The sequence below is a fragment of the Spinacia oleracea genome, chromosome 1 (assembly GCF_020520425.1).
Source record: "Spinacia oleracea cultivar Varoflay chromosome 1, BTI_SOV_V1, whole genome shotgun sequence".
NCBI classification, from domain to species: domain Eukaryota; kingdom Viridiplantae; phylum Streptophyta; class Magnoliopsida; order Caryophyllales; family Amaranthaceae; genus Spinacia; species Spinacia oleracea.
Genome location: NC_079487.1, coordinates 108,879,525 through 108,898,297, shown reverse-complemented (window position 1 = coordinate 108,898,297; position 18,773 = coordinate 108,879,525). Strand labels below are relative to the sequence as shown.

Below are 18,773 nucleotides of genomic sequence, written 5' to 3'. Positions count from 1 at the left end.
ATGACATATTCATTTGGAGTAGTGTATCACGAATAAAGGACCATCTTAGACGGTTATAGGCTTTCTCAAAGTCTATTTTAATGACCATGTATCCCTTTCCTCCCTGTTTTCTTCTTATAGTATGTAGTACCTCTTGTACAATCACTATGTTATCCGTGATTTGTCTCCCTGGGATGAAACTTGCTTGTGTATTCGAGATGAGGTTCGGGAGCAGAGGCTTAATTCGATTTATAATTACCTTTGTAATGATTTTATATGCAACATTACAGAGGCATATGGGCCGAAATTGGGTTTCCATCTCCGGTTTATCCACCTTAGAGATGAGAACAATGTGAGTGTCATTTAAAAGTAGGTGGCATGCCTTTACCTTCTAGCACTTGAATCACCATCTCATAAACATTTCTCGCCACAGTTTCCCAGTTTTTTGGTAGAAAATGGCTTCATATCCACCTGGACCTGGTGCTTTGAGGGCAACCATATTCTTCACTACGTAATCAACATGGAACTTGGTGAAGGGGAGAGATAGTAGTTCCAGTCTTGCACTAAAAGTTCAGGAATGAAAGTTCAGGGAGTCCCCTTCCTCCGTGTAAACAATTCGGAGAAGTAGTTGACACTTTGATTTTGATCTCACTATTATATTGTCATTGATCCAAGCGCCATCGTTCTATATTGCAACAATTTTGTTCCTCTATCTCCGAATAATGGTACTCGATTGGAAGAATGTTGTATTCCTATCTTTATTTCTTGATCCATTCAACACGCGATTTCTGGTACCAAAAAGTTTTCTCTTGATTAAGGACTTCATCTAGTCCTCGTTGTAGTTGGAGCTCAAGTTCCATGAGATAAACGTTGAATTTGCTCGAGAGGGCTAACTGGATTTCTAAAAGTCGTGCTAGGAAGGTTTGTTTTCTTTTAAAGACATTACCAAATACCTCCTTATTCCATACTTGTAACTCTTCAGATAGTTTTGACAAGGCAAGAACAAGAGGTGCATTAGTATCCCATTTATCAGTGACAAGTGAAAAGGGCAGAAATAGGGTTGGGAACGGTAAAAAAATTACCGAAAAAAAAAATGAGTGGAAGAACCTAGAAGTGGGGAAGATGAAAAGTGTAAATGTGAAAAAGCAAATGAAAAGGCTAAGTAATAATCAAAATCAGTTGTTTCAAATTATTTTTACATTTTAAAAAAAAAAAGTAGTTTTATAATTATTTTAATCAATTTAACGGAAAACCAAACGATGTTAACGAAATTAGTTGATTCCATCCATTTCGAGGGACTAAACTGACACTTTTCAAAGTTGAGGGACTAAACTGACCTTTTATTGAAAGTTTAATGACCTTGGTAATGTTTTACTCAACATACTTGCTATAAGAAATTTAATGACATCTAAAAATAGTGTATTAACAATAACATTCAAATTCTAAAAATTAAATTAAAAAAAAGCTCTTTTCATGACAAAAATATATCTAAGGGAATAGGGGAATGCTTGGTGTCCACATAAAAAGACTAAAATACCCCCCATTTCATTGATAATTAAATTGAATTAATTAAAAAGTAAGTAAATAATGAAGTAGCTAATTAGTTGCATTGTATTAATAAGCAAAATTGAATTAATAGTAAATGATTTTTTATCTCTCAACAGTGAATAGAAATTAGGGAAACTATCTTAAATTAAGGAAGCGATAAAAAATTAATATTCTATTTTCCTACACTGCGTAAAATTACTATACACAGGGAAGATAACTATACAACTTTACGTTGACCAATCACGAGAATTAAGATCAACCAAACATGAGGTGCCTTATACTCCGCATTTAACACGATTAGTATAGTTAGAAAGTCCAAGGCAACAAGGGGAGCATCTCACACGCATCGCGTGCATATAAGGTTAGTTAGTTTGTAAGCCAAGTCAAATTCAATTAAAGTGCAGATCTAATCAAAATCAATAAATTCATATTTTGTTACATATTTTGAATCTTTTATTTCCATACTGAAAGTGTGTGTTTACAATGTGTCAATTTATTTGAATAATTAAAACTTAATTTTGCAAAACTTATATGAATTTATTTTGTATGAACTTAACTGAACTTATGATCCGAACTTATTATTCTTTTTTAATTAAGTTAAAATAAATTCAAACAAATAAATCTAAATAATATAATTGAACTAGCTAGTGATTGAATTGAGAGTCCAACACCAAATTTAATATTAAAACTAGTGTTTACCTCGGGCGATGGTCTGGGTTACAATGTTTAATACTATATGAAGTATTTTTCTACGCATTGTTTACACGTGTTCGTATGCGAGTTTGACTTTTTTTTTTATAATAAATATCCCGCAATCGTTTCTTTTATTTGGATGTCATGTGTTGTACGTAGTCAGTGGCGGATCCCCCGAGCGAAAAAATGTGTAGTGCAATTTTAGTTACGCCCCCTCTAAAATTTGTGTATAATTGTATAAATTGCATATTGTGTTGCTTAATTGTTCTACTGCCCCCCCCCCCCCCCCCATAACAGTGTCCAAGATCCACCAGTGTACGTAGTATCATTTTTTAGTAATAGTGTTCTTCATTCTTTTTGGATTGCTCGTATTTGTAATCATATCTAATATCTAATTAATGTCTTGTATATATGTTATGATCCATATATGCTAACACCATTGTTGACTAATGATCGAATGAAAAAACATGCTCTATTGTATTTTTTTTTTGACAGCAGCTCTATTGTATTTGAAAGATGGACAAATTAAAGATGTAGTAATTATTTGAAACCATTTCTAATAATGGTAGCAAAATTACATTTTCTTATAATCACTATGTTGTGATAATAGCAAATAACATAAAACATGTGAAAAACAGTATAAATACACACTAATCATATCCAACTTAAATATATTTAAGTAGAGTTTAAAGGCATAACTAATACTTAGCTAAGATGATAAGTTTTCTACTATACTTATTGTTGGTCTTGTGTTCGAACCCTAACAAAAACATTAATTTTGTTTATAAATATTAAAAGCACACCCTACATGTCATTGTTGATGTGTCGCCTTGTCATAATTTGAAAAAGTGACACATGGCAGCGTGACATGCTCTGTCTTGGAGATTTAATAATATTATAGATAGAAGTATAGATTGAAACTAGCTTTTGAGCCCGTTCAATGAACGAGCACTTATATAGTGGTTATTAAGCCGTCTTTTAAAGTGCTAATTTTATTGAGGGTTTGCGATTTTAGTGTGAATACATGATTTATATAGAGGTGAAATTTGAAAGTTGGAAAATATAATCCGTATAAGTTAGATGGTGAACTATAAGTGTTAAAGCGAGAAATGGAGGGGACGAGGTTGAGTGATCAAATGTAACAATTAAATGGTGAATTGATGTTGAATGAGCAAGATAAAGTGAATGAGTTACGTTGTTGAAGCTGTAAAATAAGTAATTCGTATAACAAACCACAAAAGGAGAATTGGAAGAAGAAAAAAATATATGGATGAAAGATGGAAGCAACACTTGTCATATAATAATCAATAAGATGGAGGCGACACTTGTCATATAATAGTAATTGGTTTTCCTTTTTAAATACTAGGTATAGACTAGGTATACATTATTAGGTTCTATTTGGCTAGGACAAAGTAGTCATTTTACATTCATTTTGTCAAATCTCTAATTGGAAAAGCTCCTATGTTAAGCTTTTTCAGAATTAGTTTTTCACCTCAAAAATTCTCTTCCAAATATCTCCTAACCAAACACTTCCAATTAGCCTTTCAAATTAAAGTCAAACCTGGAAGATGGAACAACTTGCTAAAGCCTACATTAAGAATGTTGTGAGGTTACATGGAGTTCCTAAGGATATCGTATCAGATAGGGATTCAAGGTTTCTTTCGAATTTCTGGAAAAGTGTGCAGAAGAGCTTTGGTATGACATTGGAAATGAGTACAGCCTTCCACCCAGCCACGGATGGACAAACTGAAAGGACTATCCAAACCCTGGAGGACATGCTTCGGGCATGCGTTATTGATTTCCAAGGAAGTTGAGAAGATAGCCTAGATTTGATTGAGTTTTCCTATAACAATAGCTATCATGCTAGCATTGGAATGACACCATTTGAGGCTCTGTATGGACGAAAGTGTAGAAGTCCACTTTGTTGGAACGATATTAGTGAAACCGTAGTGTTGGGACCTCAAATGATAGAGGACACCATGAACCAAATCCGAACCATCCAATCAAAGATTCAAGCGGCGCAGGATTGCCAAAAGAGTTATGCAGACTTGAAACGTTGGGATGAAGAGTTCAACATAGGTGATAAAGTGTTGCTCAAAGTGTCACCAATGAAATGTGTCATGAGATTTGGAAAGAAAGGGAAGTTAAGCCCTAAGTACATAGGCCCATATGAGATCTTAGAAAGAATCGGAAAGGTAGCCTATAGACTAGCCTTGCCTATGGACTTGCATATAGTGCATAATGTGTTCCACATATCTCAGTTAAGGAAATATATCCCGGATAAATCGCATGTGTTGCAACCGGAGACCATAGAATTAGACCAAAGTCTAACCTTTGAGGAAAGACCTGTCAAAATCCTTGATAGCAAAGTGCGTAGTACGCGTACTAAAGATGTGAAAATTGTCAAAGTGTTGTGGTCTAATCAAGAATATGAGGAAGCCACTTGGGAAGCGGAGGACGAAATGAGAAAGAAATATCCCGAGCTTTTTCCCGAGGTTAGTTGAGTTACGGGGTCGTAACTCGTGTCTTTTAAGGGGGGTAGAGTGCGGTAGAATTTCACGCTTTTTACCTTGTTTTCCCCCATTTTATGCTCAATTTAGTGCTTTTTATTGAATTTGCACTTATTATTGTCCTGTTTAATCATGTAAAGAGTACAACAACTTAAAACTTTTGTAAATGAACGTATTGAAAGTCTCAGAAAGTCTCAAGTGTTGAGTTGAATTTTGATTTTCTTACCCAAGTTTCGGGACGAAACTTCTTTTAAGGAGGGTAGACTGTAATACCTCGTATTTTTATAGTATTTATAAGTATATTTTATTATATTTATAAAACATTTTACGATTTATTAGCATTTAAATAATATTTAAATGCATTGCATTTAATGTATTTTAATTAATTAGAATATTTATTATTTTAGTTAATTACGAAACGAATTTAATTCTTGAGTCGGGAAATTAAATGAGTTGCAAATGATTTTTAAAGGCTTCGGGTTTTAAATGAAAAGTCCAGTTCGTTTTATTAAACGAGCCCAATCAAAAGTATTTAATTCAAGTCCTAAGTTAGCCCAATCATTTAATTCCCTAAGCCCAATTCTAATTTCCTAAGCCTAGCCCATTAACAATAAGGAGCCTATAAATAGGACTCCTCATCATTAAATGACCCCCTATTTTGTCATAAACCCTTTTCTCTCTTTCTTGCTCAACACTCCTCCTTCTCTCTCCTCTTTGGTCCGGTTCACCCGCACGCACAGCACGAGCACTGTCGTGCCTCGTGTGCTGCTCGTGCCCTTGTTGCTCGCCCCACGTTCTCGCCCACTCTCTTGCTCGAGCCCAGCCAGCGCGCCCCTTGCGCTGCTGCTGTGCCGTTATTGTTGCTGCTGTGTGCGTTGCTTGCGCCAGTCACACCCACACTCCCTCTCTCGCCCCTCGCGCGCCAGCGCCCGCACTCCCTCGCTCGCTCTCTCGCGCCAGCGCGCGCTGTGCCCTGCTCTAACCATTAGTTACGATTTAATTACTTTAGTTATGTTTTACACTAGTTTAGTTAGTACCATAATAGTGGTCTAACCGTTAGACGGTCTTATACAAAAGCTTTTGTACCTTTACCAACTTACCAAATGACCCAATGGATGTAATCGTAAAGCCCTACCAATTTGGTGAATGAACTACGAAGCCCAAACTATACATACACAAGAATACAAACACAACTACACAAGTGTCGTAAACGCCAAAGTGTCAGGCGTACAGATGACTAAGGTTGAAACAACAGAGAAACGAGGGAAAATTTGCGCCACTACTGCAGTCTGCAGTACATATGAATATTCACTGTAACTAATCCTTTTCACAATCATTCAATTTCATGAATCCGAGGAGAGAGAGGGGAAACGTGAATTTGCGTCGCCGACGAGATGACGGCGTGCAATGCCGGACCAAATGTTCGGCAATCGTGGTCAATGAGGTAACGAAATTGAAACTGTTGCATCATTTTTTATCTGAATTCCAGACATTATATTCATACTGAAGATTTTCTAGGTCATAATCATAAATTAGGTACATACATTACATGAGAATTTTGCTAATACACGATTAAACTGATAATTGAGATAGATTTCCTTCTGATTTTTGTTTTGTTTTTGCAATTTTAATATGAATTATTTCGAAATTAATTGATGTAAAGTTGTCGTTATGTTTTTCTTAAATTTCTGTTATGGTGATTTTTTTTTCAGATGAACGAATTTTAACGAGTGTATCACAATTCACACGTTCTCATATCTATTTGACGATGAAACGATTGCAGCGAATTTTGAAAGAGGTATGGATTATTCATTTCAGGTTTCACAATATGTTTTAATTATTTAATTTTAAACGAATTCTGAAGAGCAGTTTTCGTATAAGAATTGTGTACATTGTAGAGTTAAATCGAAGAGATGATGCAATTTTAGATGACCCGATCTATGGAATTTCGTCGAAAATTTTTGTCGTTTGATATGTAACGACAATAAGAGAGTCCGGATCATTTTAGACATTTCTAGTCTATATCGGAGCGTTTTCGAATTTCAGTTACGAAGTAGGAGAATATTTTAGTAATTTTCTGGTACGAGTGGCTTCTTGATTGAACTTTTTGATCATAGTTAGTTTATATTACCGACTTTTGATTAGATTAGTTGGTAATGGTTCAAATCCGGATTAGTTGAGGTCTAATAGACTATATGGATTATTGAGTGGGGTTACCCTAACATGTTCTAATTTTTTCTAGTGGACTTCCTTTCACTATTGAATTCTCCGTACATATCATATAGCTGATGTTATTTTGGGAACGTGAACATGTGGTTGTATTGTGATGATCCATCTCCTAATCTTCCGGATACAAAGTAACACAAGGACTAGAATTTTTTGCCAATATGTCGCGGATAAAATTGACAATAGGAGTTGCCTGTCCTTCGTTTCTCTAAAACCAATTGAGTAATCGAGGCTTTAAAATGATGTCATGTTTATTGTTTACTGTTGCTAGAATTGTGACATAATGCAAATGGAAGTGGCATTTGCCAGTAAATTTCTGGCATATCCAACTTGGTCACATATTTAATGAGTACTTTGACTAGGATAATGCATTGCATTGTCTTCATTTGAACATTTTGGTAAACTCTTCAAGGGATGTTTTTTGTGAATTCTACTGGGGTCTTGCATTATAGTACAAGTATATTTTTAGTCTTTTTACCAGAGGAGATGCCTATTAACATACACAAGATCTTTAATGATTAGATAGATGCACATGATAGGTCTATGCTTCAGATTAGAGTTTACTATTTTCTAGCCATACAAAAAACTGGAAAGTGATCTCTAGATCTTCTCTTCGTGAAGCCAATGGTATAACTGTATAAGGGATCTATGTTAAGTAAAAGCTTCAAAATCAGTGTTTTTGATACGAATGAAGAAAAAGTTTTGCTTTGACTTGACTGGATAACAGGCTAACACTAACAGCATAAGCACCTATATAGCTCTTCAGATGTGACTTATTTTACAGGCCTCAACCATCTTTTTTAAAACTGTAGCTAGTGTGGTAAGAGGCTTGCTTATACATCAGTTGTTAATTTGTAGTGTTCTTCAGATGACATGGAACTTACAGGTATCGATGTGACTATGTAGGTCAATGTGAGCTATTTGCTTATGCAAAATGGAAATACTGAAACTTGGGACCATGGGCTGGAGACTGGTGGCAGTACTTATGTGTTATGTTCAACATATATACACTCGTGAATGATGGCGAGGTATGTACAATTACGACTTATTTTTAATGCAGTACAGAAAATTATGTGTCACATTAATGGATGATTGGTAAAGTCATTTCATAAGTAGGGAATTCTGTACCAATCGATTCAACGATTTCTATGACTTGTAGATTCTATGGTTAGGCCAATGAGATTTTTATAAGTGATTGGCGCACTTGGATATTGACACCTTTTCCATCTCCTTATTCCCTTTCTATAACATTTCAGTGTAAGAGATATCCAAGTGAAGTGGAGGATATATTTAGAATCAGTTTTTCATCAATAGTAATGTTTTAAAGGTTGACAGCTTATGTGATGTCTAAAGTCAATGTCTATTTTGTTAACAAGTTACTGATGAATGATGATTGTGCTTAGTCTGTGCTGATATTTTTGGTGATATACAATACTTGAAGCTATTTCTGGATTTGTGGTTATAATATAGACAGCTCAAATGAGTTTGTAAGCTTAGAAATCTGAAGGAGCTTTTTAAGATCTTAGGTGTAAGATTGATATACTTCTAGTTACTGTCTGGACCTTCTTTCTGGAATTGATAAGTTTAGAATATTTATCGTTAGTTGGTGGAAGCTGTTTAAGCTGCACTTTTTCATTGGAAAGACCTTAGTAGTGTACTGTGATCTATTTCATCAACATGTCATTGACATCTTTCATATTATTTCTTGTTTATTGGCTAACACCAAAGACATTCAAGTGAGGAATTCTCAATTGTTGGCTTTAGATATTTCACATAATTGTCTGGTAATATGGGCCTTCTTCTTCCTAATGTAATAACTGAAAAGAAGCAGTTATTACCTTGGTTTTGATAAAAGTTTCTTATTAGGAGCTAGGCTGGGAACATAACGATATCAGTAACCCTAACAAAAAAACTCAGGATCATTACCGTTCTTGTATCTGTTTAACTTACTCCATATATTGTTAGTCTCATGTTGTGGTAATACCCCTTTTTAGAACTCAATCTGCAAATCTCTGAGTTTCTGACTGTATCTTTGGACGATTATATTAATGTCCTTGCATCCACTGAACTTATAATTGGACTGGAGAATTGCTAAAAATTTAAGGGTTCCCTTGGGTCGGAAGTTAGAACGATTACACAGCTTAAGAGTTTCAGTTTTCAGAGGATTATATGGCTATGTTTGTGCTGGTTATCGTTGTTTGAGTACTTGTTAGAGCAATGAGCTGAAGTATGTATAACATATCATCGTTTTAGGGTCACTTTTTGGATTAGACTGAATTGTGTCTTTGTGAGCAGTGGATTTACTTAAGAAGTCTGAAATTGGCTATTCAATAAAAATTTGCTGAAGTTTGGGGTTTAATTGGTGATTGAATGCCAATATTACCTCTTGTCACAAAACAAGACACTCTCTTCGTCTAGAAATTGCTGTCACATTGTCCCAATGACTCGTACGATATTACCTGATTTTCCTGAACACCTTTTATGGTGGTTGAGCCGTTGAGCCATCTCAAATTAAGTTAGAGAAATCTTGAAAAAGTGCAATCACATAACGTAATTACGAAGTACTATTTTGAAAAAAGGGGACAGCTTTTCCCAAACATCCAGAATTTGATTATTATTTGATCTTGACGGAGGGAATATAATTTCACTATATGTATATGGAGTTGTACCAAGAGGACTTACCGATATGAAGTTCCTTACTCAGAAAAAAAAACAGAGGGTGGGAAGCCAGGTTAGAATCAAAACCAAGCTGAAGACATCTGAAGTTTGTTGTTCATAGAAAAAGATATAGTATGAAATTGAAATGTGTGTGATGGCTGAATATGCCTGAGCTTGGGGAAATGTTGTCTCAGTACACTTGTGTAGTCGTGTTTTGAAGGTGTACCAACTACCAAGAACAAAGAAAATGTTGGAAAGTGTCACAGTCTGTTATCACCATTCTGTTTTCCAGAAGCGATAATTTTTGTAATCACGTACTCTGTATTAGCGTTTGCAGGAGACAGTAGGATAGCTGTCATTCGAACTTACTTGTTGAACTATTCTCACAAATTGAAGGGTAGTCATTTTCTTCTCGAATTTTTCATAATCTGAAGTGCATCTCCTAGTCCTTTGGGGGTATCATAGGTTGGAAGGACGACAAGGCAATTAGCTAATTTGAAATGATCCGTTCACTTCATATACTAGCCAAAAGTTGGCAAAGTGATGCTATAGGTTGGATCGTTGGAATTTGGAAAGACACCAAAATGAAAATATCGTTGTGGGAGCTAGTCATGATATTGAGACCCCTCCTGAAATTTTGTGTGGCCTAATTGTTCCCACTTGTAGCCTTTGTTGGTTTTATTTTGCATGTGAAGAAAATGGACAAAGGCAAATCTTGTATAGACCTCAACATCAATTTTTCTGATGGATTTCTTGTGTCTTACACCGATCTAGTCAGGTTTATGAAAGTAATACAAAACCCTGTGATCTGACCTAGATTATGCGCGACATAGTTTCTTACTTATTCAGCAACTTTTAAGCAGAGAACACAACGTTTACTCCTGGCCAAGCGCCATTACGGATACTTTTCTTAGGAAGACATGTGTATAATTTTATGTGTCATGTAGCACTTATACGATAACTAATCTAACGAGAACCTCTATTATTAGCTAGTATTTCTGCGATTACTGAATGTTGATTGAGGAGACATCTAAGAAGGGATGCAAATTTTGCAAGTAAATGGGATCGAAAATGATTGAAACGGTAAAACCCCTCGTCCTTTCCCCTTAATTTAACCTTAAGTTGGAGCCAGTATAATGTAATAATGGAATCAGTCTAACTGATGCTTAGCTTTTCTTTACCATTAGTCTGTGCGGCCATGGTTGGGAAGTTAGTTTGCTCATCTTTGGCATGCTTTGGGGATGTAGTTCTATGGTGATTTAAATTTATGGAAAGGACCCACTGCCCACAAGGAATGAAAAAGAGAACTGAGAATATTTGTGAAGGCAACATATAAAACTTGACATCATTATTGGAAGAACAATGTGTACAGTTTAAGAAGAAGACAACGGCCCTATAGAAAAAAAATCTCAAATTCACCTCGATAAAAAAAATCTCTTTTTTTTTCTTCAAATCTCTTATAACCAAACACCCCTATAGAGTAGAAGTTGGTGATGTGGACTTGATTGCTAGAGGACCATGTTTGTAGATGTGTTTAATTTCCTAACGAATAAGATAAATAACTTAATACTTATGTTGTTATGCGTAGACGATTAACTTGGAACACTGTAAAGTTTTAATGAATAGTATCCAAGAGTTTAGATCGAATCTCGTTCATATCACCATCTTTTGGGCTCTCTATACTAAAAAAAAAATAAAACTCTGTAGGAGTAACACTTAATTACTCATACAAGTTTAGATAAAGAGAACATCTTATGTTTCTATTTTCAAAACTAGATGGTTACTTTTCATCTTGATCTTACAAACTTATTTTTCTCATTTATGTGTAGTGGATCTTGACATATGAAAACTTCACAAACTTTTGCTTCTTGCAAGATGCAAACTAAGAGCAGTAGAGTTTGTCCCTCAACTTTACAGTTTAAATTCATTTGTTTCCATTTACATAATTGCACATGATTGTACTTTCCCGAAGAAATAGCTCACGTGACTCCATGCTTGATAGTCACAGGAATCCTAAAATTACAATGTATAATCTTATTTGGCAATATGGAAGAGTATATAATCTGCTTCCAATTATCAAATTAATTAGTATTTTTTTTGGGTATGGTCACGAGATATGTAATTGAATTGAATATTATCTTACTGTATATTATGGTCCCAAATGTGTTCTTTGTTTTTGGATTTATATCTTCGGTTGATTTGATATGTAAGCTGAATACTCCGTAATATAAGCACATGAAACTGATATTTTCACTTTGTCTTCCTTAGTTGATGTTTCATCATGCTGAGTTGTTTTTCTTTTTTTCCTTTTCTTAAATTTAATTATAAAGTAGCTAATAATTAAGCTAATCTCGACATTTTGGACTTGACTAGTATTTAAATTGCTTTCTAATTTGTGTTCTGTAGCCTCTAGTCCTACATGTTTATACGCGTTCTTCATTGTACAACACGTGAACAATGGTAATAATACTCTGATGAAGAATCTTCTCAATTCTCCCACTTTTTTGCAGCTGCCTCCTTTTTAATTGGACTTGCCATTTATATCTTTGATATAGTGATTTTCCAGAACGTAGGCTTGTAGCTTCTTGGGAGGGGTGAACATAACTACATAAGCAAATCAGCCTCTTGTCTTGACTACATTCATACTGTAATATTTTTAATTAATTTGAGGTGTCCAAATAATAGATATTCAATGTCAGACACTCAGACTTGTGATACTTTTACGGACTATCAGTTAAGCTATTTGACATCCACTAATTATATTGATATACCTATAATTTTACGAGCTATGGGGTACAATCGAGTGGTACAAGCCGTACAAGTGGTACAACACATATTTTTCAAATTTGATTTCTGAAATTTGAGTGTTTGAGGGAGGTGGGGAGGGGGAGAGGGCCTGGGGCAACAATTCTAGTACAACAATATTATTGATATGGACCCTTTGTAGGGGGCGGGGTAAGCAATGGGAAACTAGATCCGAGGCAGCTGGGACTGGGAGGAGTTAAACCCCATAACACAGAAGGGGGGGAAAGATATCTAGATCAGCTATGACAATAATCCTAGCCTTCTTACAAGCTATTCAAGCCCGGTTCGGTCTATGTTTGACTCGAGCCTCAACTTAGTTGGGGACGTGAATCGATCAAATATGTTGAGCAAACTTAAGCTCAACGCAAGAATTTCTTTTACCCGGCTTGGTACTACTCAAAAACTCATAATTGTGCTTGCATAATTTTTTATTTTTTATTATGGACATGATGAAAGATTATCCTGGCCTTCGATTTTGACAGTGTTATTTACCGTCCCCTATCTGATTTTCATCCCATTTGTTTTCTATTTTGAGCTAAACATTTACCACTCTTATTAGCTAGTCATATGTGCGAGGAGAAATAAAAACACAATAATTAGTCTTGAAGTTTTTTGGATGAAATAAAACAAAATAGTTGGAATTGAATGGAAATAAATACAAAATTATCACACAGTTTATTGGAATCATGAAGGAATATTTGTATGTTTCCAGATGTATGAAGACAAATCTCCGGTTTGTATTTTTACCCTCATTGTTATGATAAGCATCAAGTCGCGCTCATTCAACAAATATCAAAATTTGAGTTTTGTCAAATTTCTAATCATACTGTTTGAGCAATTTGCAATTGTACTCTGGTTTTTTCAATAATTTGCAAGAATGTCTCAAGTCCGTGAAATGAATTGTACTATGTTGATTGAATGTATATGAATAGTTTTCACCTTTGCTGTCAAAACTAAATAGATTAGCCGCATGTAATTTGTCAATACCAAGAGCAATAAGTTTTTTTTCCTAAAGTCACCCCCTTACCGCATAGCGCCATAATGCTAATATCTGTAACCTATGAGTAATTCTTTCTTCGATTCAAAATGGTATCCTGAACTTGTAACATTACATTGAGGTTTGCTGGTGGCCTGGTGGGTGTTAGTGGCTAATATGCAACATCTAACTGTGTTCTTAATTGTCTATATGGTACAACTGAAAAAACAAAGGAAGTATACATGAACTATGTTGCAGGAAACCATGATCTCCTCCTCTTCAAAGTTGTAGCTACTTTTGCTAGGCTTGTTTTCTGTTTACAGGACCTATAGTAGGCAAAGGTATTTCAAGTCTGTTCAGGTCTGTTCTCGTGGTCTTAGAGTAATTTGAGTGTTCTCTGGGGTACTTTTTTTTTTTTTTTTTTCCTGTCACTCGTGTAGGTGTTCTAAGCTCAACTAATGGGTATAACTCGTATAAGAGTTTCATTTAAAGTGCATTATTTTAGGCTGATAACACTGTACTGTAGTCTGTAACAAGATCTCAAGGGCACAATGTGGATATATGTTTTAACTGCAGGTAGTTAAAAAAATTCTAGTAATTAATTTATTTTGAAGATAGGTTTGACATAGTTAAAAAAGAGATTCCGCGGATCTAAGGACTGAAACTGATACTAAAATTTAAGTCACCTATGAGATCAGAGGCAGCATTTTTATGGAAGGCAAGGGACAAGGGCAGGATCAGTGTATGAGTATGGAGTATATTGTTGTGTTGTGATGATTAATGGCACACATGTGAATAGGTGGGTACGTAATTTGTCCATGTGATTTGGAATGAAGACAATATTCTGGGAAGAAAGGAGGGAAGTGATTTCAAGTCTGTATACTCTAACTGTAGGAATTTCGCTGCTGGGGTTTTGATATGTAAACCATTCATACTCTTGTTATGACAATATAACCCATGATGGAAGGTGGTTTTAGCCTCTTACTACGTAGATGTTAACTGGAGGAGGCGGTCATGTACTGCCTCTGACCGTTAGAAGTTGATCACTAAAATAAAAAGCTCGCGGCTAATTGTCTGACTAGGAATATTTGTGCAGCTAATTCATGAGGTGTTAGAGCTTTGTTATTGATTGTTGTGCAGTAAAATATTCATAACATTCTCGAATGATGAGATTGGGATATATGGTTTTGACAGTGATTATGAGATATCTGGATAATGATTTTTTTTTCCTTTTTTATTTTCTAGAGGTATCTATCTATTTCATTCTAAAGCACATTAGAAGTCTGGCAGCTATGAGAGGAAAAAAATGTACTCAATACTGGTTGAGAGGGATCTGAGTCTATTTGTGGGGTACAAAGAACATATTCTTGGATTGGTTATTTTTTTTAATCATCTTACACTTCTTCTCTTTTTCGTTTGGTCTCCTTTGATTTTAGATATATTTGTGGAGGAGAATTATTTGATTTGTTTATTTAAACTTTTTGCTTTATGTTTCGCGGATAGGTCCTTGTACGGTTCATGCTAGCTAATCCCAAATCACTTAAAAAAAAAACAATAATTCAGGGCCAAAAAGTTTTGGCAGTAGAAAACTGTAAATCACCACACATCTCAACTAACGAAGTCTTTACTCTTTAGTGTGTTAGACATAAACAGTTCTACTTGAAGGGATACTGTATTACTGTTACATACATCTGAACCTATTCGTATTCAAAACCGTGATAGATCAGGAATTACGAGCTATTACTGCTAATCGATGAGTATCCAAATAAATTATGTTATCTAGTCTGCAACGAAATTAGGTAAGTAACAATATTTTTATGCCTGAAGCATTAATCTCCACCATTAATAAGAGAAGCAAAATTATGATTAGATCAGAAGTTGTGGGTTTTGTGGCAGTGGTGGGTTAGAAAGGCACGTGTGGAGAGAAGACAAAGAGATGATGTCTAGTGAGATAGCTAGAAAGAGAGGGAAAGGGGAGAAGAGGGGGTGGGGGTGGGGGTGGGGGTGGGAGTAGTACACTATCGCTACTCTCACTCAATCAACCAAAATAAAGACCCCCGTGAGGAATGTTTGGAGGCATTCATAAAATCACCAAAACTAAACATCCCGTTTTGACGTTTCCCTTCGCTGCTTTCTATGGCTCTTCAGTGCCAAACACCCCCCCTCTTATTGTTCACGAGTCTTTGATTCCTTCTTTATCACCTCTTTCTTATTATTACTCCTCTATCTATATATAATCAAACAATACTTCTTTCCTTCTTTCTCTAATTTTCATATCCTCCATTTCTTACCGTGTGTTCATTACGTTTTTACCAAAACTTACTTGGTACAGGATTTGTCTTTACCTCAAACATTGCCTGTGAACATGATCTTTTGTGGCCTGTGAACATTGCCTCGATACCTCTAAAGCGGTCCTTGCCTTACCAAGGCAAGGAGTAGATTTGGATGTATGCAACTTTACTTGTGTGATTATGTAGAGATTGTTTTTAGTTGATCATTGATAATTTGATATGGATATAGGGATTACTACTATGTGTTATGACTTGTGAATATTTCACAATAAATAAGAAATGTATACAATTTAATGAACCATGTTCTAGTTAGTTCGTTATATTAATAAACCAAAGAATAGTGATTTTTTTTTTACTTAGTTGGATATGGAGAGTACTACGTAGTCTAAACTACATAGTTTTAAGGAGCAACAAAGTTCCGGATCGAACTTAGAGCTTGTTCGTTATCATTGTCAATTTCGAAAGAAAGAAGTTGCTAGTTTTTGTGTTGGTTTTCTAATGTCACAAGGCCAGTATAACTGATTTTAAAGATGATAATACAATTTATATTGTACGGACTGGACTATTTGTACGACTTGTGAAATAGCTTGGCGAGTAATTCATTTGCTACTTATAGAAGTAAAAACTATGTTTTGGGAAGGAAATTAAGGAGCATTTTTTCCACTTAACTTTTAAGAATTTCAATTGGTATTTGTTGTTACATTGACGTTAAAACCATGCTGGTATGGCGGTGGCAAGTGACAATGACAACAATGAAAATGATGTGGTCGAACTACATTATTAATAACTATTCAATTGGGGTTTACGGCTTTAGCTAAGATCCTGATTCTTGGGAGATTATTAAGATAAAATTTAATATTACCAAGACGTCCAAGTTGATGATGGTTATTGCACTTATCATGGCTTATGAGGCAAGATTAGTTTGATAAAATCCTATTCTGATATTTTGCAAATATTATCCGATAAAAAACTTCCAATTTGAGCACTTTCTGTTGCAATTTACAATATTATTCATGTTCTGTCTCATTCCATTCATATATGCAAAATATTGAAATGAAAACTTTGAAAATGATGCGTAAATGAAAATCTTTTATTATATTAGATGCTTAATTAGTCTTATAAAAGTAATTTTTTTTTTGTTGGTGTAGAGAAATATACATGCATCAATGTAGACAATATTCAATCTCATGTTTTGAGGGCTCCATACAAAACTTACGTCATTATTGTTTAAGTAAGGGATATTATCTCCCTTAAGTGTCACTACTTTGTTTTTACATGAGTAGGGGGTATTTTTGTCAAATCACAGTAGCATGTATGAATTTAAAAAAATTTATGTGATGAAAACTGTAGCAGTCATTTGGGAAGCAAACAAGGGATGATCATATTGATATGAGAGCACATCCCCTCCCCCCTTTTCTTTTAAAATAGCTAGCCTCGGAGAACAGCTTGCAGAGTGTGTGCGATAAGGGAAGGCCAAAAGCATAGAGAAAAGAAAGAAGAAATTAAAGGAAGAGAGAGAGGGAGAGAGTCAATGGTTTCCAGGGAGCACAAAAGAGCTGCAGCACTGCATGAGAAGCTGCAACTGCTTCGTTCCATCACTAGCTCTCATGCAGTAATTCTCTCTGTCTGCTCACTATATTAGAGATATAAGTACATGTTTCTTAAATATGGGGCTGAATTTGTATGTTTAAATGCTTTTTTCAGGAAAGTGATACTGCAATCGTCGTTGATGCATCGAAATATATAGAGGACCTAAAGCAGAAGGTAGACCGGCTAAATCAAGATATTATAAACAGTGCACAAAGTTCAACAGTCCAAGATTCACCCCCCACGGTACGGTATCGATTATATATATATGATGCATGGAAACCTTTAAAATAAAATAGCTGTCGTCTCTTCTTGTTCATCCCCCTTTTTTCTTGGATGGTAATTTTAGCTGGGCAGTATTCCCTGTCGCCAAGCCATATATTGAGAAGAAATCATCATCATTTAAGTAGTAAATCTATGCATCGACGTTTTTTCTTCTTAGAACGTAACTGCATCTGTGAAATGTGAATGATTTTAAATTTAAAATCATTTTGATTGTATATTTTGCTGCGTAATATGTGCAGGTTACAGTTGAAACCCTAGAGAAAGGGTTCCTAATAAATGTGTTCTCGGAGAAGAATTGTCCAAATTTGCTGGTTCATGTGCTCCAAGCTTTTGAACAACTGAATCTTACCCTAGTTGAAGCTAGGGCTTCTTGTACAGCGAATTTTCAATTAGAAGCAATCAGTGTGGAAGTAAGACATCCCGCTTTTCTTTGCTTAATTATATTTATATCTTTACCATATAGAAGATCATATAACCTATCTATATTGCAACGTATTTCATACTCGTGAGTGGTGTTCGTCATTTCAACCCAAAGTATTAACCCTTTCAATACCTCTAAAAAGTATGATGTTCGGACGCTTGAAATTAGAGAGAAAACAATTAAAGGAAACTCCAAGAATACAGCTAGCTATTTCCTCCGATCATTGGATTCATACTCATACTTGATCCTTGTTTTTGGTTGCGAGTACCTTAGGCCAAAATGAGCTTTTCGTCCTGAGATATAAAGTTATGACATGTGAATATTCTTTGTTTTATTCACATGTACCATGCACCGATGCTGGGATTTTATCTTACAGAAAATTGCAAAAAAAAAAAAAAAAAATCTATTTTATTTATTTTTAGTTTTGAAAATTTTCCCTCTTTTTTTAGAACCCAAAATTAGCGTTAAAAACAAAAGAATAATTATCTCATAATAGATAATTTCTTTTGTAGGGTGACGCAAATGGTGGTGAAATTGTTGATGCTCAAGTAGTACGGCGAGCGGTATTGAAGGCTATCAGGCGTTGGAATACAAGTACTGATCAGCCAGACCAGTAAATCATCAGTTAGATTATTAATCACTTGCAAGCTTCTGTTTTTTATTTTCAACTTTTCTAGGTTGATTATGTGCTTCTTTTACTCCTTTTTTCATGCCACCATGCACCAAGCTTGTAGGTTAAATATTCTGTACGGAAGCCATTTTGCTCACAATCGAAAATCGAAGATTTCACGTGA

General features: G+C 35.1%; 1 protein-coding gene across 2 annotated transcripts; it reads left to right on the top strand.

The window, feature by feature from the left end:
* Positions 1-5,963: 5,963 nt before the first annotated feature.
* On the top strand, positions 5,964-18,773 carry LOC110795172 (uncharacterized). 2 transcript variants are annotated; one of them, XM_022000158.2, is made up of 7 exons: positions 5,964-6,174; positions 6,443-6,528; positions 7,863-7,984; positions 17,040-17,298; positions 17,391-17,519; positions 17,798-17,968; positions 18,492-18,773. In XM_022000158.2, exons 4-7 carry the CDS (start codon positions 17,218-17,220, stop codon positions 18,594-18,596), a joined length of 486 nt encoding a protein of 161 aa, XP_021855850.1. In that variant the 5' UTR covers positions 5,964-6,174; positions 6,443-6,528; positions 7,863-7,984; positions 17,040-17,217; the 3' UTR covers positions 18,597-18,773. The 2 variants fall into 2 exon arrangements, with proteins under 2 accessions (XP_021855850.1, XP_056695122.1); XM_056839144.1 differs by lacking the exons at positions 5,964-6,174; positions 6,443-6,528; positions 7,863-7,984 and having other exon boundaries at positions 15,393-17,298.

Coding starts and splice junctions, on each gene's coding strand:
- LOC110795172 (XM_022000158.2), top strand. CDS start 17,218: ATGGTTTCCAGGGAGCACAAAAGAGCTGCAGCACTGCATGAGAAGCTG. Junction 17,520..17,797: donor TCCAAGATTCACCCCCCACG/GTACGGTATCGA, acceptor TAATATGTGCAG/GTTACAGTTGAAACCCTAGA. Junction 17,969..18,491: donor TAGAAGCAATCAGTGTGGAA/GTAAGACATCCC, acceptor TTTCTTTTGTAG/GGTGACGCAAATGGTGGTGA.